The sequence below is a fragment of the Ruditapes philippinarum genome, unplaced genomic scaffold (assembly GCF_026571515.1).
Source record: "Ruditapes philippinarum isolate M1 unplaced genomic scaffold, ASM2657151v2 ctg48_1_1_1_1, whole genome shotgun sequence".
Lineage (NCBI taxonomy): Eukaryota > Metazoa > Mollusca > Bivalvia > Venerida > Veneridae > Ruditapes > Ruditapes philippinarum.
This window is the reverse complement of record NW_026863368.1, coordinates 313,721-337,965: the sequence shown is the minus strand read 5'-3', so window position 1 is coordinate 337,965 and position 24,245 is coordinate 313,721. Positions and strand designations below refer to the sequence as shown.

General features: G+C 30.4%; 1 protein-coding gene across 1 annotated transcript; it reads left to right on the top strand.

Moving 5' to 3' along the window:
• The first annotated feature begins 1,559 nt into the window (after positions 1-1,559).
• LOC132721935 (bone morphogenetic protein 2-like) lies at positions 1,560-23,351 on the top strand. Its single transcript, XM_060706319.1, has 2 exons — positions 1,560-2,690; positions 21,882-23,351. The coding sequence occupies exons 1-2, from the start codon at positions 2,333-2,335 to the stop codon at positions 22,751-22,753; spliced, it is 1,230 nt and encodes a 409-aa protein (XP_060562302.1). The 5' UTR covers positions 1,560-2,332; the 3' UTR covers positions 22,754-23,351.
• The last annotated feature ends 894 nt before the right edge of the window (positions 23,352-24,245 follow it).

The window sequence follows — 24,245 nt, the reverse complement described above, 5'->3', positions numbered from 1 at the left end:
CACCTTTTATTACAAATTTTACATTTATCTAGATAGTACACGGGCGAATTGTGCAAAAAGTTACCATTGATATCAGACGTTTAGTATATAATTTAGTATATGATATACAAACATGCGTGCACATGGTTGATATTTCAAACGATTATGACAAATAAACTATAGTTCTGCTGAAACGAATCATGTAAAGATTTTTGAGCTTCCATATATAGGTGGATATTGAATGAGTTCAATACTAAATTTATTGAACGAGTTGAATAAAATCATATTATGCGAGCCTCTGGTGCCTGACCATGTAGGTGAACCGTGTACCTGTCTACAAATATTTCAAAGCAGCTTTCCCACTGTGCCATTTAACTTGTTATTAGCTTGGATAAAAAGATACCGAGATACTTTTTTCACAACGTTTTGTAACTCTGTAACGTTTAAGTATGGAAGGTTAACTTTGATTACTTCCCTTGGTAAGATATAAAGACCAATATACATGTATTTATAAAACAGTAATATGAGCGATTGTTAAATTTAAGTTTTGAGCCTCTCAGCACAGAGGTAGAAGGTTCGAACATTAAATTAAGATTAGGGAGCTTGGTAGTGTATATATTATCATGATGGCCACATTTGAAACGGCTTCAGCATCCCAACCAAGGATTCGAGCATGTGTCTATAGGTACCTCACGGATATCGAAGGTAAGTTACATTGCTTTTATTTCACTGATTTAAATGACTCGCCAGCATTCTGTATATGTATTTCGTGTTGTACATATCTAAAAGCCATATCCCTTATAATTGATCATTAGGTTAGCTTAAAAAAAGAAAAAAGAAAGAAAGAAAAAAGAAGAAAGAAAGAAAGAAAGAAACAATAAAACAGACATGAACTCGATAATTTCCTGAACTGAAGAATAAAAAAAAGTCTTATCTTGTAATCATATACTTAAAACATTTCTATTCAACGAGATTCCCCTTGGTAGTTTTCCATATATACAAAACTTAACATTACGGTACATAAGGACTCATATTCACGCATACCTTAAATAATTATTTTCATACAAATACACATATAACTTCACCCTGTTTTATACTATACGACAACACGTATCAATAAAATACTGAAGGATAATATGGGCGTGTCTATTTTAAACCACTTAAACCATTTGTATATTTGGAGTCTATTAGATTACTTGTTGCTATTGGGGACAAATAAAATCCCTTGCATCATCATATCTTCAAAATAACTTGTGTCAGTTTAACAAATATTTTTCTATGTCTATCTCAAAACACCGTGAATAAGCAAAAACTGCTTCTCAAACTTTAGCCCGTTCAAAATGTAATGAATTTTTTTTATTTACCATCAAATTAATAACTCCAACTATCAATAAGAATTAGATTTAAACCCGTGTTTGTTAAGGGTATTTTTGCCGATAACGGTTTAATTCGTTTCATTGACGGGACATGATAGGTGTAATTTTATAATTTAACGTTTACAGAAGATAAATGAAATACCTGGCCTGTTTGATACACAAAAACGGTAGTCACTGATATATCAAAGTCAAAATATTTACAGTCATTGAAGAAAACGCTTTTCGTTTTATCACATTTACCGATTCACCTGCAGCCAAAAATAGCATGATAGGTCGAAATCAATTGTAAATAAATACGTACATATTAGACAAAATTTAAACATACGCTATTTCGTTATAACCGCACTAGCGTTTAGGTAAATGAGTTAAATGTATGTTTTTTTTTAAAAAAGTGAATATATAACCTTCGATTTTGTAATGACTTTTTGAAGAAGCTGGTTTAAACGAGAGTATAAATGAACTGTTTAAACGCGGAGAGGCAAGTGTTGGAATTTATCTGTTATCGGAGAAAGATACACTTGTGGAAATGCATAGGGACAGCGCGGATTTTTTTTATCAATGAAGTGACGTAACGCATTGTATCGCCAATGAAATTTCGATATCAAATTTATTGACAGGTGGGAGGAGCATAAAAGATAGATACATCTAGGATTTCAGAAAGGCGATGAGCAAACGTTCGAAATACTAGTAGTTAAGACATGTTCATAAGTTGTTCGCTAAGTTCACTCTGTATCAAGAATCTTTGTCCAATAATTACATCAAGGTTAAGGACACACCTCTTTAAAACCAGCCTTTTACTGTTATAATTCGGTGCTTTAACGGATGGGTTTATTCTGGACATATATGCGTTGTTACACAGTGGATTAATTGTATAAATATGCCTGATGTTAATTCAAGTCATCATATCGTTCTATCTATACCAGATCTGAATACTGTTAAACTATTTAACTGTGAAATATTTATTTATATAGCAAGATATGAGAAAAGAACATAGTTTGAAAACATTAGCACAGTGCGTTGTTATACTTTTAGTAATTTGTGATAATTGGGAGATCGTCTCCACAATGCCTGCAAGTGATGAAGACAAAGAAGTCTCTGAACTTTTAAAGGATAAAATTGAAACTTTTAAGATGGACATATTAAGCCGGCTAGGGTACGAGCGACCGCCGGACGTGTCAAATGTCACACACAGTATTGAAGAGAAAAGAAAAATGATTAAACAGTACAGGAAATATATGGAAGAGAAAGAAGCGTTATATAAAAAAGAACACGGGGATGAAGACGATGATGACTCGAGAGTTCTCTCAAAGACTTACTACTCGTTGGAATATAAAGGTAGATAAATAGGTAGTGTGGGTTGCATGTCTGTAATGTGTGTTTAAACCGTATTGTATATCATCATAATAATGTATAACTTTATAATAATTGCTTGATATAATGGTAATGTTTCTTCTCATCGTTGTGGTTCCGCTTCGGGCAACTTTTATTTCTTTTATAATGTAAATTATACTTTACCTTGACTTATTCAATGCATTAATTAACTTTAACTACTTTTAAGAGTCATTAGAAATATAAGGTATGTTAATTCCCTGAAATTGAAAAAGTAATGCAACTTAAAACTTAATGTTGATAATTGAAATCGAACAATTGTGTGAAGTTTTTATGATAAGTAATGGCTGTAAGCCAACTTCTGTCTTTATAAAGGAACTACAGACTGCCTTCAGAATGTCTAATTACAATTATAAACTTTGCTTGAATGCTTAGATGCATGTAAGATATTTAATCAACAAAATACTTATATATGATAAAAAACCATTGCAACTTCGTGTACAGTGCCAGTAATGTAAGACACAAAGCATTTTTTCTAAAGCTAACAACTCTTCCACTTCATGAGTGAACTGTTTGTTTTAATAAATCCAATAAAATAAAAAAACAGATAATTTTTATAGTTAAGAATTACTTTCATTTCTAGAGCTTTAAACGTATAAATATATAGGTTTAATTTACGACTGCCCCAACCCCTTAACCACATCAGTTGTTTAATGTTTCGCTCAAAAGAAAGTTAGAAGTAGACGTGTTTCTTATATAGCCTGGAGTACATGCAAGAAGATAGAAGTTACATCAGTTGTGCTTTATATGTACCTCATAATGGAATAATGTGTTAAGTCAAAGAAAAATCAAAGAATACTCCACTCCGAAGTGGTTTCTTTCAAAAGTGCTTCACATCTCTTTTCTTATTCTAAAAATAATTGTGGTTTTTAAACTTAAAAAAAAAGGCAATGCTAAAATTATATGCACTGTTAATCTTTATGTAAAGTATATTGCAAAATAACCTCAAAATAAATTGTGTTAATCAACTTGACCGATGAAATATGCCCATTACGCATTTGAACGTTGAAAAGTTAACTCCCACGTATACTTTTTAATAATAGCACATATATCATGTATGCTACTTGAACATAACGTTCATATTTCATAAGAAATCATTATACGTCACGTACTTAAGAAATGTCCCACGCAATTAATTAGATCATTAAAAATCGCGTCACACGCGTTAATTAAACATGGCCTACGTCAGACGTAGCGTTACTGATAAAACTATCCAATAGTAAAATAGCAATTTGGGAAAAATTATTATACTGCTTTGTGCTATGATGTCTACTTATTTTGACGCATATTAATTTAAAGCACAAAAGAAGTGCTCTTTTTATTCGAAAGTCATGTCACCTTTAAAGTAAAACAACTTAGAATTACCACATAACGTTGTTCTTAAAGCCACTTAGTTGGAATATACCTTTCAAAAACATATCAGCTAAGTATGTACTGATAACTGAAAACTTTAAGGAATGTTTTACATGTAAATGAGAGAAAAGACAAATTACTTTATGTGCTATGAGCAGACCGCTTTAATTATATAAAATACCACAGCTATACATGAAATTAATTCATTATGCATGCTACAAGTTCCCAGAATAAAAAGTTTTCTTATCATTGGCGGTTTGATAAACATATATGTTGCCTATATCTACACATGTTTCACATTTTCATCCAAATGTTCACATTAAACGCATTCAAACAATTTTTGTTTAACATATTTGCATCAATTTTTTTTAAACCACAATTTGCATCGTTCCATCATCTAATTAGTTAAAGCTATCATATGATGGCGGTCTGACAAGTGTCAATGTAGGTTTTGTTCCCTGTTCATCAAAGCATTGTGTGAATTATCAATAACTGGTTTGTTTTCATATGGAAGCTATCACTTTAAATTAAATACCTTTGCTTAATGTTTTGTAAATCATCACAGGGACCGACAAAATTTTATAGTAAAGAAAGGGGGAAAAAGAAACCCTAAAAAACAGCTAGCTGTCTCCACTATTTAAACCATTAGGTCGTGTGGCATATGTAATTCAGAACGCCTTCAGCAACAACATTCCGACAAATTTGTCGGAAATATGGTTCACATCTTATAAAACTTTTTGTGAGATTCTGCACCACGCTATGTTATTTTTGCGGTTTGTTGTCGATATTACAAAAGTAACAATAGTTACAATCTGGCTTCTGAAATGCATGGTTAGTTCATTTGTGTGAAATGTGTAAACAAAGTTGAAGGGCTTACTTTCTTGTGCTTGATAATTCCATTCATACGTTCAATAAATTTACATACAGGTGGTGGTTTTTGAATTAGCGATCCTTCAATTACGTCTCAAGATATCTTATATTTTTTAAATATTTACACTGTCTACATTATGTTTTTAGAAGTTTACAATATAAAGATAATTGTATTTCTCTCATTATTGCATGAATTCGCAATTTGAATGATTAATGTCAACATTTTACGAGTTTTTCTAATCATCGTGACTTTTAAAATAAGTTTAATACAGTTTATATTAAAGATTGGAGTATACCTATAATGTGTTTTTGACATAAATAAAACTTTTTTTTTCGTCTGTGATATTTTTTTTTTCAATTAATTTGTCTTATATTTATGTTTAAGTTTTACTTGTCATTTCTTAAATTAGCTTCTTTGATGGTTATTATACAAGTCTATACGAGAATCTGTTCTTATTGTTGCACTTCAAAACTACTGTACATTTCAATTAATTTAACGTATATTGTCACAAATACACGTCCCTCAAATAGGATTAACATGATTTCAGTCCATTATTATGTTAGCTTAATTAGTAATTTATTGTGCTGCATCGCTCGTATACGTTTGGTATAGGTGATTCTACGTCGAAAAAATGATTTATTTCCTTCGCTGTTAACTTTTTAAAGATATTTGTTACAAGGGTTTTATTAATGATAAATATAGCCAAAAAACATGAAAAACCTACTTTAACTCACCAAATGTGGCCTTGATGTAAGACAAGATTGTTTTATTGTAATCTCAGTTCTATAAATAGCCAACTTGACTTTTATAAATCAAATCACACATACAGATCTGATAATGACAATATTAATACTATTTTGTGTTAATGTTGCTTCTGTCAACCCCTGTTTTATTTTCTCTCTAAAATCAATTATTTTAAACAATTGCTCAAAATAACCGTTACCGTTGTAACGAAGGGATCTTAATTTCAATATAGCTACTTCTCACATACGCATCGTTATGTTTTCTTAATGTTCATATTGTTAATGCCAAATTTGATATGAAAAATAGGTATGATTTCAAAACGTAATCGATAACTGGCTTATTGTACGACCACAGGCATTGTTCATAATGAAATATTGTAAGCAGCTGTTAAATGTGATATCTGCGGGGATCGAAATGCAATAAACATAGCAATACGATTTAATAAAGAAATTAACTTTATTCCTAGATTGATATTAATGTGAGTATTATATCCTTTTTACGATAAATTCCTTTGTGCTGATATATACACTATTTCATTACGAATAAATCAGCAGTTCTAGATAACCGTATGAATGTGGAAACAATGATTTGGCATAGGATAGGTTTGTAACATTTATGAATGAAATGCCTAGAACATTATGTCAATATTTTGTCTTATTTTATTTTCACAAAGATAAAAGGTAAATGTGAAAACCTGTACTTACAAAGACAACTGTTGTTAAACAATAAGTTCTTTTCACAATATCTTCGAAAACCTTTTCAAGTTTACCTTTACCCTGCTGGGTTTTCTATTGTTATTATCAAAAGTGAAAACTTGTTCTTAGAAAGAAAACTTTGGTAAACAGCAAAGATGTTTGCATAAAATCTTTGAAGACCTTTTCCAGTTTACCAATACCCTGCTAGGTTTTCTGTTGAGATGATCAAAAGTGATTATAATTTGTCATCGGTTTAATGGCAGGCAAGCCTGCCCTACCGTCTAGTCTGACTAGGCTTACTGACTTTATTTTTTCATATTCATATCCCAAAAATTGAAAAAAATGAAAAGTTCTAACAATGATAGCTGTACACGTCCATAAAAGAAGTCCAACACGTGAAAAGTGAACTGATACTAGTGCTGAAGATACAGTAGATTTTTGTTATAAAGCCAGAAATGTCATTTTATTTCATCTGACAATCAGAATGAACGTTCATGTACACCGTACTCCGCTGTATTTAACTTCGTTTGAGGTATACTTTTTATAATGAATCATTTGCTCTGTATAAAAAGCATCACCGAGATTAAGTGTCATTTTGGGAGGAAAGGGCACATAACGCATGAACTCTTTTAAAGCTGTCAAGGTGTCAGTTGGAAGGCATTTAACATTAAAAGTGACAAAGACATCATGCATGGAAGTAATTACAGCTCATTTTACTTTGTCTCTTATTGTTTATATTTGATTGTTATTTTGATTATTGAGTATATATAGGAACTTTGACCCATTGTATAAATTGAAGACTTTAAAATAATAAATGTTGAGTGCTTGGGAGAAAACATTAAATCATTTTATTAGCCAGAAAACTCTTATGACAAAAAAAATGTTGACACTATGTAATATTATACTGAAATATACGAAAGAAGGAGACACATAAGTTAAAATGCATAAATATAAATGTTTTTTGTTTTCTTTGATCTAATTCTCTGTAGGTTAAGCCAATAAACATCTTCTTTACAGCAACTAAGTGTAACAGTTTCAAGTAATCATTTTGGCATAGTCAGGGATTTTTTTGGTTTAATTCTTCTACAACGGAATTTCTTTGTATTTTTTAGCGTTTACTACATACTCTGTTTAAAACGAACGCTCTGTCACGTAACTTAGTTTTTTTTCTGGGAAACGAGCTCAGAATGATTTTACGAATGATTTCATGGTGAAGAGAAGAAGATATTTATAACAATTTATAGCAATAAATTTCATATCAAATGCTTTGAACAAAATTCATGAGTAATTTCATAGAGCTTAAGGCATGTATATCTCAGATCTATTAATTATTTTCGCGTTTAATTGAACCATTTTGAGCTGATTTATCGTAACCATGAATATAACTTGGCATATTGAATATCATTTTTACTTGAATTAAGTCCTAGATTGATAGTTTAGAAAAGTGATGCTACTTTGTAATCATGTTAATAGATTGTCATGATTTTTTAATCACATTATCATGAAAATTCTTACAGACAAGCAAGGTATTATCTGCGATTAAGTCACTCTGTTAGGTTTTGCTGAATCATTGTAATTTATGGTAAAGGGCATTTTCGTAAAAGTATACACATTTCCTGTTTCCCCCCCTAGTCTGTTTATGACCACGATAGGCGGTAAGCTCTTAAATATGAAAACTATTTGTCGTAGGACATTAAATATCTTTTTTGATTTTTGGCGTCTTCGTCATGAGATACTTAAAAAAAAAATCTACTGAACAAATGCAATTAATGACGGTAAAATCGATAATTATAGAGAAAAATGTGTGTTTCGGTCGGAGTAAAATAACACTTTTGAAATATAATTAAACGTTGAATATTAATTGATTATATCTAAGATAGATATTAACAAAATGCTCTGTTGATATAATCATTACATTGCCATAAAGATAATACAGTATATTTTATGGAATCCGATTCTACCTTTCTGAAACAAATTGTAATGAAAGCAAGTACAATGAACTGTCTTACCTGCCTCCAAATACATTTTATCATCTAAGATGATATATTTCATTGAATGAAGATAATATATTTTATTGAATGTAGTAATAAAATAATTTAAACATTTGTAAGATGATATCTTTATAGATGGGCATGAACAATTAACCTAAAGAAATAATCATATTCTTACATCTACGCAAATTCAAGTTTAAGTATTACGGGTAAATTTAGCCTCGAGTAGACCTCCAGTACTGCGCCTTTTGTACAAGTTTCTAATAGGTCTCCCAAACCATTGTATATTACAAATTATCAAAAGTGAAAGAATTTTGCTAATTTTAGTCTTAAGTATACAGTTTTTCTATAAAAGAGTTATAATTATTTTATGCTTGAAATTTTTTGTCAATGCAAAAAGATTAGTTCCTCAGATTTGACACCTCAGTGTGATTTCAATTGAAAGTCAACTATACTTAAAGGGAATAACTTTCACGAACAATCGCTTAGTTATACAATAACCACACGGTTATTTTAAAGATGTTAATTGATACACTGGTCTTTATCAGGCTGTTGTTTATTTTCAAAAAGATAAAAACAAAATGTTTAAACGGTATATGACGTACAACTAACGGCACGGCCGTCATGTGTCTTAAGAGCAAGTACATTGTTTTTAATTCATTTTGTAGGATATTCTTTTTCTACACATACTAAGTATTAAATTTACTTTTTTATTGTATTAATTAAAAAGAGTATAGAGTTATTGCTGAATGTTTATGATGATATTGATATCTTAAGCCAACGCGTGTTTATAAGATACAACATAACGTACATAATTCAGTGACGACTAAAATAAAGAATTTTAATTTTCGTTGAAAGTTCTCATTTCACAAAAATCCACGTCTCACTCTTCTAGACGCTTTATCATTTAATACATGCTCCTGGTAGACATGAGATTAACAACGGTAAGGCCTCAGACACGCGATCATCTGATAGCGCAAGATAAGACTTAAACAAATTGAATTAATCACATCAAAATGAAACAAAAACCTATCAACATATCTAAGTAATGGGTTTTCTGATGTTGATATTAGATGATCTTTGCAAATGGTGCACGACACGGCACATGTTTAGCTACCTGTTTAACATACGATTAAATGATATGCAATGTGATACCAGTTGATAATGCCACCGAGCTCGTTTGGTGAGAATCCAAATATTTTCTTTGAGCTATTGTTGTATAATTAAAGGCGTACTTTTCGAAGTCATGCGTCTGTTTACGGAAGATGGTATACAATGCATCATTAGCATTGCTCAAAAGCTGCTCACTTGGCTAAATTTATTCACCATAGTGACAGTATGTAAAGTTGATGGGTCAAGGATATATCATGTTGATGGGCCACGGGTATTATATGCTAATAGGCTACAGGTAAATCATGTTGATGGGCCATGGGTATTTTATGGGTAAATCATGTTGGGTCACGGGTATTTCTTGACGATTGGTCTGGTATATCAACTTGATTGGCAATGGGTATACATCGTGATAACTTTCGGGTATATCATGTTGATGAGCCACTGAAATATCATGTTGATGGGTATTGGGTACATTATGTTGATGGGTCTCGAATAGATCATGTTGATGGGTCTCGGACAATCGTGTTGATGTGTCTCGGACAATCATGTTGATGGATCTCGGGTTTATTATGTAGAGAAAGCATTAAACAATTAAATCGGAGAACAAATGTCTAGAATTTAAAACACCAGGTTGTTTAGATTACGTCATTTCTACCAATAGAATAAAGTAATAAATGATAAATATTTTAAAGCGTATTAAGAATTAGATGAGGATCTTACACATTATACATTTATCATTCGTTAGATGTCATATGTAACTTTTAAGAATGGCTATATATTAAGAACGAATTTTGCTTGGATTGAATATTTTTTAACAGATTTTTCAAATGAATTGTTTTCTTTCACACGTAGCTGTATTTAAAATTGAAAGTTCATTTTTCGTAAACCATGTTGTTATTAAACATTTACCACATTTCTTTCTTCCTCGGAACTACATGTAGATAAGCATTCGATTAAATTTTTATGCTCCTGGTAAATATAATTTCTTGATATTTAAACCATCTGGATTTGACAAACTCTTTGCACTGTTATGATACATATCTTCATCGTCATAAAAATAGAAAACAAGCATATGCGTCTTAAATTTGCTCAGCTTCACAGAGTCATAATTTACGTTGCAATTCCGTGTTTAAGAACCTTTATTTCAATGATGCTACCTTTAACTTAAAGTTATGAAAGTGATCAGCAAGTAACATTGGCTTTGAGTACCAACTTATCTGTAAAGTACACTACTTGTTGCATAGTTGTAGCAATTTTTGTATCACTATATCCATCATATTAATATTGAACATCACTAAATTCAAAGCATGCCATTGTTGTGATAAAATTTTAGGGTAAAGCTTTGAGTTTCTCCAATGAGATGAACACAATACATGAGAAGACAACATTATTGAACTTGGTTAATCACAATGCACTTAATGTTGGGCACTTGCCATTACCGTGCGAAGTTAATATATTATAATCATTTAGAACAAATAAATCTGTTAACTAGTTAGTGTCTTGCCAGCTTAACAAAGGAAATAATCGACCAATGGCTGATAACTGATGCTGTATTTTCATTTTTTACTATAGAAAACACACACTAAAACTACAATCTAAAATAACAAAAAAAAAAACCCTCCCGTGAAATCATGCGAAAAAACCTTATTTTCACATGCATTACGATAGTTAACGCATATTTCATTAGAAAGTTAGAAAATGAAGGTATGGTAAACAAATGGGGTTTCAATCGATAATGGTACTGTTCATTTAAAATAAACAATGATTTAATGTATGAAAGGCAAAAATACGAAATCATTAAACATTCAAGTGACAACGAGATACATTTTTTATATTTTGAGTAGTTGTAGGTATACCAGACTATCTATATTTGCATTTAGATGGCAAATAATACAGTGTAACATCTATCTCTATAATATAGGCTTGTACTATACTGTACCTGGGCGACATTCACTGTTTTATAAAGGATTGTCAATAGTATATTTGTGCACTACATCTCAAAGGATGGGATTCCTCACAAATGTCAGCTGTCCCTGCTTGGCTTGTTACTTTTGTTAGAAGTATAATGAAATCTGATTATTATTATATAAAAAAGCTGAACCAACACGTTAACCATTTTATACATAAGAAGTTATGAACATAAAAAGATGCTAATAGATAGTAAGGCTTTTACCATAAAAGTCAGATGATCTTGTTTAATTTATTAATCAATTTGTTAAATGAAAACTATGTTATGGGAATGAAATCATTTTTTGCTATTGAGTAACAATGGATATGTTTAGAGCGCAATTAGGATGGTTTGTACCGACAAGAAATAAATATAGCCAATTGAAAAGAGTGTTTCGAAAATGCCGCGCCTTCAATCTACTTGTCTAAATTTGAGAATAACATAAGTAAATGCCATAGTTTATAACATAAATAACAAAGTTTAACAACGAGTTCATTTTTCTTGTCCTATTAATAACAATGATCAATAATAACATCATAGTCAAAAGACCGTTTTTGCATGCAATGTCAGTATGTATTAAAGATGAAATTTTAATTGCTGATGTTATAATCTAGGATATTTGGGATGAAGAAAAATATCCCGATAATGACCCATAACTGTACAAAAATCAATAGCTAGATAAATAAATATGAGCCGTGTCACGACAAAACCAACATAATGCGTTTGCGACCAGCATGGCTCCAGACCAGCCTGCGCATCCGCGCAGTCTGATCAGGATCCATGCTGTTCGCTTACAAACCCTATAACAAGTTGAGAAACTGATAGCGAACAGCATGGATCCTGATCAGACTGCGCGGATGCGCAGGCTGGTCTGGATCCATGCTGGTCGCAAACGCATTATGTTGGTTTTGTCGTGACACGGCTCATATGTTGACAAGTATAACAAATACTAAAATATGTATATCACAATTGAGATATTTCATAGATACCATAATTCATCTTTTATCGATTCTATTCCTTGATCGAAGACATGCTACTTTAAAAAGTATCTAACTTATTGTATTATTAAGATATTACTTAAATTCAAAACAGCTCATTTTGATTCATTTTATTTTCTTTCACAATATTTTAATATATAAAAAACCAGCTAACGTCACTAAATATTAATTTTATCTTCCGCCAATTAGCAGAACATTTAAACATAAAAATAACTACAATGTTAAAATAAACAAAACATCTGAACTGTAACACATTTTCATGGGAAAATCACTGATTACCTTTCAAAAGGAGTATGAACATTCTCCCTTTTCTCGCAAACAGAAAGTTGCATTTTTGTATGTTATAAATGATGTGTTAATGTAATAAACCAGAACTTTGCAGTTTCCTTTCAGTGCTTGAAGAATTGTGCGACCTAGTTTCTTCCTTACTATTATACTGAAAATCTTCTGAGTAAGGTGTTTCAGTGGGTTTGTAAGATGAGTGTATAATTTTTCAACTACTGTAATTTTGTATATATACTTAAAATTGAAATTCGACGTGCTGTCAAAACGTTTAATGCCCCCCATTAAAATGTTATTATTTTCATTTCTCAAAAACATCTTTGCTGTCCCGTTACAATTTTTGAAAAAGTAACTCATTGGACATAAAACAAGGCGAACCATTTTGTGATGTATAATTTTCTTTTAAAAGAATGAATCACATTATTTGCATACACTATAGTAATTATCAATGACAAAAACCTCAAGGATTTTCATATACAAATGTTATTATTGTTATATTCAAGGCAAAGTCAATATAGGCAATATAGGCACACTAACACATCAACTTATTTATCTATTTTTGAACCAAAAGTAAACTGAAATGATTAAAAATAAATTTCTAATTTCACACATTCCTTTTAAATTCGGATTTGTTTATTTAATATTAGGTTTATCGAGCATTTATATGGGCGTTTTTTGTGTGATTTATTACGAAGTACAAATAAAGGTTGATTTTTTGTCATATCGTTCTAGTTAAAAAGAAATCACTTTACATACTCATTAAAAGACACCGTAAACATGCGTTAAATGCATTGTTTGCGATTAGGTAATGAAATTGTATTTCATTCTTTGATCTTCAAAACCATATAAATTGCACGTTATCATATTGCTCTTATCGTACTCTGAATCAGTTTCTTAACTTATGTTGCATTCCTTAACATTCCGTTTACAGAAGAAAACGTTTTTATGTGTAATTTTATCATTTTGAAAATCAAATAAGAAAAAAGATACATTTTTGCACCCATATAGCTTTCGCATAAGACTCCGTTATAAATAGCAATAACAATAGAGGTGTCAAGATACCGCCCTTGAGTATACCTGACTATGCAGTATGTCATTCGGGTCAGTTGCGAATGTGATGAAATCTGCTAATGCGTAAATCGATGCTCTTTGATACACATAATTGTTACATCTGAAACGTGTTGTTTATTTACGCTTCCTTGAAAGCATTTAAAAAAGTTGTAATGCAAACGTTAGTGAAAACAGAACTTTTAAGAAAACTAAACAAAAGGCAAAACTGACTCTTGTTTCTTTTGTCAACAGTTTAAAAATAATACAAGGCTTATGTTCCATGATTATAAAAACACACACAAGAATCTTAACTTATGAAATTTAACTCTTATTATGCAAACTTTCTTGCAGTCAGAGTTACTTTAATTCATTTATACTGATTTAGACGGTGTAGAATGTGCATACATCAACTACTCCAAAAATGTTTGTTCAAGTATGTTAAATGCAAATCAACTCTGTTTGCACATAAAAGATTCAAAAATCCATATCAAAGCGAACTGGGCGATGAATTACCCATTTATTACCCACCTACGTATCTTTAATAACTTGGCACGCGAACGATCCGTCTCGAATGGTTGGGTTTATAATCTTTTTTTAAAGTCATTGTGAGTGAGTTTGCATTTATTTCTATTAAAAGTAAAACACACTCGTTTTAATGTTACGGTAAAGTGAACTCGTTGCACATAATTTAACATAACTTATGTTCGAGGATAATTAAATTTCTTTCCTTTTCTTGATTCTAGATTTAAATCTAGCCTAAATGTTAAGATGAAAATACAGTTTGTTTTTCTTTAACCGTGAAATTCGTCCTTGGATTGTAAGTCATACAGTTTTAGTGTAAATGAAGTGTTAAGTGTTCAAAATATGTTTATAACAATAAGATTTTAGTGTACATTCCTGACTTTATGGTGGTTTACTTCGTTATAAAAAGTTACAGTAATGTCACCAGAATCATTCAATATTGTAATCTAGTGTAGTTATTTAACATAGCAATTTTCTATAACATTGAGAGTTTTACATTTTCTTTATATTCGTTCTCTATATTATTTAACCATAATGATATCAATTGTTACAACCTTATTAAAAAGTTCAAGTGAAGGTAAAGGTCGCTACAACTGGCAAAAATTGTTGCAGGGCCTGTTAACGTAATACATTGGACAGTTGACCAATGCAAGCTACACTACGTCACACACACATTAAGTAATAAATTGTTACAATAAACAGAACGTTTATGAAATTTCCAACATTCGAAGTTGTATTTTTACGGCAATGATCGCGACACCCTCTATGTGACCCTTTAGTGCCATTTCATGAAAAGCGTTATTGGTCCCCATTTAAAAGAATGCATTAAACTACATTTGTACGTTAATATATATTTGATTTTATATGAGACATGTAATCCGTGAACTTTACTTAATTAAACACAATATAAAGTATATATATCGTTTGTAACATTCAATATTTTGTTAAATGTTTTATGGTGCTCCTTATAAGAGAGAAAATTATTAATGGTAGAATTTCTAAGATAAAATTTCTTGAATATTGGCAACCGGAGACATTTTAGTTGGAGGAATGTGACATTCGTGAACCACAGGTTGTGTTCCGTCATTTAATACCACTGTCTTGCAGACGAAACATCTGCGTCCTCCTGGTGGAACCAAGGAAGATTTTAGATGTCGTTACATTTTTAATATCAAACGGCTTATTGCAAGGATTCTTGATTTCTAGATAATTGTAACGATATTATTGATCTCTCGATTGCATTGATGATTTTCCTATAGAATTGATGAAACATATTCTTGAAAATATTGGCAATTCTAGAAAAATGTTTTCATCTTTACTGTTTTCGATGTTTTAATTTAAAGTAACTTCCAAACTGCCAAAATAATAGAATCTAGTACTGTTATAAATGATATCTTCTTTAAATGTTGTAAAGGTAGCATGCTCCTTATCCATAAATATAAAACATGTATGTATCACTGCAAAATAACGATATATTATCAATATAAGTTTGATATATTCATATAGCCAACTTTTTCGCTATAATCAGCAATTAACATATTTTTGTATCAACATACTCTTAGATATCATCGTTACTGTATAAGTTAGACTGTCCGTAATATGTACTTTTATATGTTAATGCGCACATCTGTTAAAAGGTATTGTGTTTAACTAGCATTTTAAGTGTTTTAGGATACATAGAGTCATTCAAATCTCAACCTGCCTGCAACCGATAATAATAACAATAATTATAATAATAATAATAATAATAATAATAATAATAATAATAATAATAACACCATAAAAACACCACAACCACCACTAACAACAACAATAATAATAGTGTTAATGATATTGATATTCAAATATAAAGTAAGCATTTAATAACAGGTCAAAAATGTATACTATATATATTGTACATGCAATTTGTAAACATAATACTACAACACAAATATAATATATATGAAATTCATGTGAACCCGTTCATGTGAATGTTCTGATAATAATTATAAAAATTGATAAGCTACATATTTCATCATCATACAACTGCATACTTTTCAAATTAGTCATAAGTTTAAATAGTTCATCTAGATAAATTTATTTCTACAATACAAAAATAGATATATAAACATAGATATTGACTTAAATCGAAACTAACTTAATATAAATCCATCAATAAATTAAGTTATATCATTTGCGAACAAATTGTTGAAAAATGCATACGTGTAAACATCTGGAAACGGGGGTGAAATAACACAACTACATGAAAATTGCAGACTCCGTTTGATTGAGCCCGTTCATGGGAGACAATGTAAATATACACAAACACTTTAAAATATTTTTCTCAAAAATGTCTATATTAACATCGTATTAACAATCAAATTTATCTATCATAAGGTTTAAACAGCAATATAACACAAATGCAATTTTCTTTAGTCTGTTTCTAAAAGAAAGCATATAACATAATAACTAATATAAAATATTCAAACTTTTATGCTAGAAAAAGCAATAACATTTGAAAATATTTGTTTACACACATGATTTAAATGTAATAAAAACATTACCCTCTTTAACATTGCTTCTCAAGCATTTTAATGATAACTAAACAGTCGATACAGGGGCATAAAGTACGTTTAACTTAGTTTATGTAAAATAGACAATTTATTTATTTATTTTGACGTATCTACCGATATTAAAATATACTTCGCACGAAAGGCATTGAATCGGAATGTTCTAAAGTGAGAAATGTGTTAGAAGTGAAGCGAATGTTTGGTTGATAGAACCAATCTTAGAGCTTAAACTTTCCATTTAAAGAGTGAAATTATGATTAATTGTTGTAGTAAATAACTTTAAGTAGGTTATTAAATTCAATATTTCAGCTTGTTAGCACGATGTACAGTAGCTTGGACATAAGAGGGAATGAACAAATACCAAATACATATTGTATTGCAAAATAATACAAATAAAAAGTATTTTTAATTATGATGTTTAGTTTGGATACTTTTGTTGCTATATATCAAGGCTAAAACTGTGCTTTGTAGGTGTAAATCATTTATCATATCTCAAAATGATATGAAAAATATGACAAATAGAATTGTTTCTGTAAGCTATGGTTTATCTCACGTATGTAAATGTTTATTTAAAGTTTCAACAAAATTCGTTTCATATGACAACGTCGTAGCATGACCTTCATGTTTGGTGCTTCATTGAAAATCGATTTGATAAAAAAGAGAGGTTAAATATATTCTCTATCATTAGTAAATGTATACTTAAATCGTTAAACAATGTTGCTACACGAGACGCAATAATTCTACAATAATAATAAATGAAGTAAATGATGAAAAACAATGCTTAACTTTATGGCTTTTTTAGGTCGCACTGTTATAATAGCAGGGTAGAATGAAATTGCTGCATGGGAGAAAAAAATCTATCAAGGCAGAATCTTATAAAGCAGTGAGAACAAAAAGGCAAATGGTTTATAGTCGCAGACTCGGTATTATTAAATCTGCTTTTGAGAAACTTCATGTATGTAACATTGAAAACATTATTTCTTGAATTGCAATGCCATTTAAGGTATTTTTGCATTTTACAGATCATAGCTTAAAGCGATGCTACAAAGTGACAATGTTTTGTCTTTGTGCTGAACGAAATAGGTAAATGTGAGGATAACTTTTCTTTTGGTGGTATTAATCTTTACAAAAAAAGGCGGCAGTTCCGATCAATATATTTGTCTACTTATACATGTTTTGATAATGATTCTGTGACTATTAACCGTTGCCAAATGAACATCAAAATCTGACAATTCTTGAGAAATATGGTCTGGTGCGTTTGATATATGTATTTGTTCCAATCTCATGATCTTATATATATATATATATTTTAAGAAGTTATTCTGAAGAATGAATTTTTACTTTAGAGAAAGTATCAAACATTATCTATGTTTATTATTTATTTATTTAGATATTTATTATTTATGATCGTGTCAAAATTTTTTTCTATTATTGATTCGAAATCTTTACCGTATATTTTGATATGTTTGTGTTTCTGAATCGAAAAAAACAACTCATGCCACATATGGTTATCTTAAATCACATATTTAAAAGCAAAAACGTGATGTGTTTTGTTTTCTAAAAATAGAGTTATAATATGTTGTCAAAACTATGATGTCTGTTTACAAGTAGAATGCAATGGGAAATCAAAATACGAATGTATATAAATGTAATATTTTGCGAAAATTGTTTTTCCAAACATGTCAACTGAACTGGTTTGTTGTGTACATCTAACATAACTATACGGTTACACGTCATTTTTTCTTCTCCTTTCTACAAACCATTCACGTGTCCAGAAAATGTTAATAATATTTTAGAAAAAAAAAAAAAAACCATAACCATAATGTTCATTTTGTTTCCAGGAATTTAATGATAGTCTTCCTCTTTATATGCATTAAACAAAGTCATTTCCTGACAAATGCAAAGATGTCTGTCTAAAAATAAATCTAATGGATACACTTAATCTATAATTAGGATCATTTGAGTTTATTTATAGTAGTTAAGGCTGCACAAGTCTAAAAATATATTTCGCGCGACGTTTGTGGCAGATTTGTTGTCGAGAGAGACAGTGAACAGTAGTGATATCAAATCAATGAGCTGCTTATTATAGTCTTAAATGTCCAGTATTAAGACATAAGCTGGTTTAAAACGAATCTCATTGCAGTAAACCCTTCTTGATGTAAAAGTTCTCACAGAATGACAAAAAATCTAAATATGTAAATCGGAACCTTCTGTAATAAAAATGAAATTTGAGAGAAATGAAGTTAACCTAATCTAATTTGAACTCTCTTTTATGTTCTATAATGCTGGCAAGAGAATTAGTCATAAAATTAACATTCTTCTTGCTGACACATTATTTGCATTGTTGGTTTAGCACTTAACCCTTCTTTAATGTGTTTTAAGCAACTTTAAATGGCTTAGCTCACTAGGGTTTTCACCGCTTGTATCAAGTTTATATACGATTTGCTATACAATAGAAACGTTGAAAATCAAACAAAATACTCGACATTTCATAAATAGTTTCATTAAAATAACCCTATTTTTCTAATCCTTTATATATCTTTCATTGTTCTAACATCACTTTATGATTCATTAATCAAATTTATAAGACATCTCATAACATAATATGTAAATATCTATATCCACGTTGTAAGTATATAGTTTCTTGATACTGTTTCAACATCCTTTAGTTATAGTACTAAAATGCTCAGTCTTGGCAAAAACTTATACTGATTATATGTAAAGTAATAAATCAGTTTCTCTTTTCATTCATAAAGTAATTCCTAGAATGTTCATTGATAAACTAAAATATTTTTAATTAAAGTTTGTTAATCTTTAAGTGGCGAATATACATCACATTGTAAATATTTTAAATTTATACATTCACATTCTTCATACTCCCCTGGTCATATTTGGAAAGATGTTTGATAAAAAGAGGGCCTGTTATCATATAAATTTTAAAAGAAAACACAATAAAACGTTCAAAAACAAAATTTAGTAGGTTTTGCGTTTTTCCACGCATGCGCCGTCCTTAGGAATTCTTAAATAAACATACTTATATATGATATTTTAAGACATATATCTTACATGTTATAAACTGCCCAATCATAAAGAAATCATATTTTCTCTGTCATGAATGTGCTTCTTCTTTGCCGATCTCATTTAACATTATGCTTTGCACATCACCCAGACAACATTAGCGTGTAGGAATTCAGAAAAATGGACGTCTGTAGATAAAAGTCTCATTTTACAAAACATGCTATAATCGAAATACTTTTATGGCTCTCTTATTTTATTCAGATAATATTTCAATAATTTAATATCTTATTTGCTAATTCTGATGCCACTTCTATGATTTATAAGTACTTATTTAGTACCAATATAAACCATTTAAGTAATTTAGTTTTATATGTCAATGAAATGTAGATTTTTCGTATCGGATTTACAATTTCTTTTGAAATTATGTAAATTATCAAAATAAGGTCTTTACTACACAGGCTTAACCCTTAACCTACTGGATTTATGAAATGGATTTGCCCTGCTCTGAATTTAGAACAGTTCATTTGAAGTTTAAGGAATTTCATTTTCAAAATACAAACATTAAGCTACCGACAGTATTGCACCTCGTCAAAAGGCATTGACGGCTGTCAGGCCTGTGTCTTAACTGGTGGCAAATGCCAATTTATTTCGGTTGCAGCAGTTTTAGGGTTAAATACATTCACACTTCCTTTCTCTCCTTTCTCACACATTGACATACATATTACATTGTTCAACAGAATATTTTATGTTTATTGTAAGGGACATCACAAAATAAGTATCAGGTAATATAGGTTCATAATCACCCCGTTCTCATTTTTTTTTAAATAGTACTGTCTTGAAATACAAAAAAGAAAAAAAAAAGATTAATGGAAAACCATATATTGATGTATGATCTTTTTGGTCTTGTGCTAAATGTTCACATTGTTTAGACGGAATTCTTTTTAATTCCACAAAGTCGTAAGCGTCTGTCACCGTAACAAACATGCAGATTTTATGGCCAAGAATAAGTTTGTTGATTATTATTTAAGCGGCAAACTTCTCAAAAAGGAAATAAAACAACTTTTAATATGACAAAAACTATGAAAGATTAATACTTTATGATACGTGATTCATTAAATTACTCACTTATAGTTTAACAGATACGTAAATGTTGAAAAATATAAAAAATAAAATCCGATAATTAATTGAAACATCTAAAGATCGAAGTCAACTTCAAATCACCTTCTTTTGTCCTTTAATCGAACTTTAATTCCTCTGATATATTATCTACAAAATGGAATGCAAAGATGAGTCTTTCTTTAGTGTTTTATTGTGATAATCAAACGCTGATCCCGAATACCAGAAATATTTCTCTCTTGTAACGTTCCATTCAGAGTGCACTAAGAGTATATTGGAGCCATAAATAGCAATTTGTTTATTTAGACACAAGATGATGTTCAATTTACCACACCTTTGATAAATACCTTACATCTGTTTGCTTTGTTAACTAACAACAATTCTCTAGCCAAGGTCGCTAAAAAGCCTGCAATTTTTCAATTATCTCTTTTTTTTTGTTATAATGTAAAATATAATAACTGAAATAGAAGCTATTTTATTTAAACGTCCAATTTAAAAAGCAACTTGTGAAGTACTTAGATATCAAGATACAAGCTATAGGAGGTTTAAATCATCGTTTAATCAATAAAGTATTTATTTAACCCGGTGCCATAATAAAGTACAAAAGTTATCATAGATAGATAAATAAATAGATAAATAAATAAATAAATAAATAAATAAGATAAAAAGCGATGATCAGTTTAATTTATTATATTGTTATATCAGTATTTTAGAACCGTCGCAAGATTTAACACATTAAAAAATGCTCTTTGTTGACCCTCTTTACTCCTTTCAATACACTATTTTAATCAACTTTATATTTCTACAACGTACATTAGAAATATAAGTTAACTAATATAGCATTTTTGTGGTACGGAAATTTAAAGATTATATTATATATATTTCAGGTGAGTATCCAGAAGCTGTATCAGAGAAAGATTGGCTTGCAGAGAAAGTAATAAGACTTTACTTCAAGTCAGACCTTAGTCACCCAAAGGACGACCACACAAGGGAGCTTCTTGTTCACTCTGCTAAATTAAAAGTTAATTTTTTAAATGTGAGACCTGAAAACTTAAAAGATAAGTTATCAGTTGATAAAGTGATACGGGTAAATGTTTATCAAATTCTTTCAATAAAAGGTTCGAGTGACTATAAACGGACTTTACTCGACTCAAAACTGGTGGATATTGAACAACCGTCTGTAGGAAATTTTGAGATTGGGAAAGCTGTTCAAAGCTGGATAAACAGTCAGTCTCAAAATCTTGGCATTGAACTTGCATCGGATGTACAGGATATTAACGACGTAGTAGATATAGACAAAACTGTGATTGAACACGACGAAACTATATCATTTGGAACAAATTCCACAGACGTTTCTCCAAGCGTTGATATTTACGCACAGGAGAAAGACATACTGAAGCGGGTAAAAAGACGTTCCCGGCGACGAAGTGATTGTCGACGGGATGACGGCGAAACAAAATGTTGCCGTTACCCAATAAAAATTTCATTTGCTGACCTTGGTTGGGATGACTGGGTCATTGCACCACATGAATACAGAGGGTATTATTGTGCGGGTAATTGTCCTTACAGACATAAACCGGCCAATACATTTGCTGGAATTAAGGCATTATTACATTTGAAACACCCAAACAAGGTGCCATCACCTTGTTGTGTAGCAACAGCATTGAGTCCCTTTACTATCTTGCATTATGATTACGATGGTAAATATCAGTTTAGTGAATATAAAGATTTGATAGTGGAAAAGTGTGAATGTGGTTAATGCATAAAAGGTACAATTGGAGCGGATGATGACATCTGAGGTGAACGTGCAATATGAATTATGTCATTAAAATGTCTTATATATTGTATGTGATTTAAGATGGAAATGATACTTTATTTGTGATGTGATCTTTGTTCGAAGTTGTTAGTGATACATTTCAATAAGTCAGAGTGTTCTTCCAAAGTTAAGCACAAGTCCACTGCTACAATAAACAAACATAGGTAAATATTTCTATTGTATCGGGTATCATACCGTATTTATGACAAATACTTCTTTATTGTATTTAGCAAAGTAAATATTGTTTTATAACAAATTTAAAACTCCCACGTATTGCTCTGTTGTTTAGATAAAACTAACTTTGTTTCGTTAAACATGTACAATGTTTTAAGTTGACGATGTCCAAACAATAAGACACCTCAAAAGGAACACTAAAATAACTTATAATTGTAATGCAAAGAATGTGTTCATGAGAAATAGGGAATCATTTTGTTAATTTATATGTATATCATTATTTATTATCATATTTATTATTGTTTTATTTGTTGTTGTTACATAACTAACGATTGAAAAAATTGTGCAATAAACATGTCATGTCAAAGACTGAACTGTTGTATTTTTCGCCCCCTATGGTATAAGTAATATTCAAGTAGTTAACGACACTTGATTATGACGATGTAAATTAACCCCTTTGCTAAACATTTTTCTGCCTACCAGACCGATATATCTGTTTTTGGAATATAAAATATATAAAATATTGATTTATCATCGTGAAATAGAGAAAATGAGAATTCCCAAAGAAAGTCCAAAACGGCAAAGTCGAAAATGTTGCAGGTTCGGTTTGATTGAGCTGTTCATGAACGGTACTGTCAAGTGCAAACTACCGTCTATGCCCCCTAGCACCGGCTCAAGCAGAACATGAATGGCAAAATTTTGAATTACGAAACATCCGCAGATGTGTTCATACTGCGGTTATCATGGAACTTTCATAGCATCCTTATTTTTTTATAATATAAGTGTGAAATATAACTATAGGCATTAAAAGGCGATATTGCTTGTTTCACCTTTTCAATTAAATACAGATACCCCCTGAAAGTCAAAACCCCCTCAGAAGTCTGTAGAATATTTACCCCCATAAAATCGATCTCAAACTATTTTTTCTCTACTGGAAGCTGTCGTTGTTCTCACAATATAAGAAGTCCTTAACTTTTGAGTGACATTCAACTCCTTTTTCAAGTTCATAGGCATACTTTGATTTAAATAAGCATACTAACATATATATTCCTTTTCTGCTGTTTTTATTGTTTGATTCTGTTCTTGAGAGATAATAAAAAAGCAAAACATCTCCTACGCCACTCTAGCACCAGCTTGAACGATATTCAATCTTAAACCGGTAAAATTATTGGAATTAATGATTCCGAAGGACTAAAAATATATCAACACATCGATGAAGTACAGAGCAACCTTAAACAAATGTCACTATGCATTATTCATA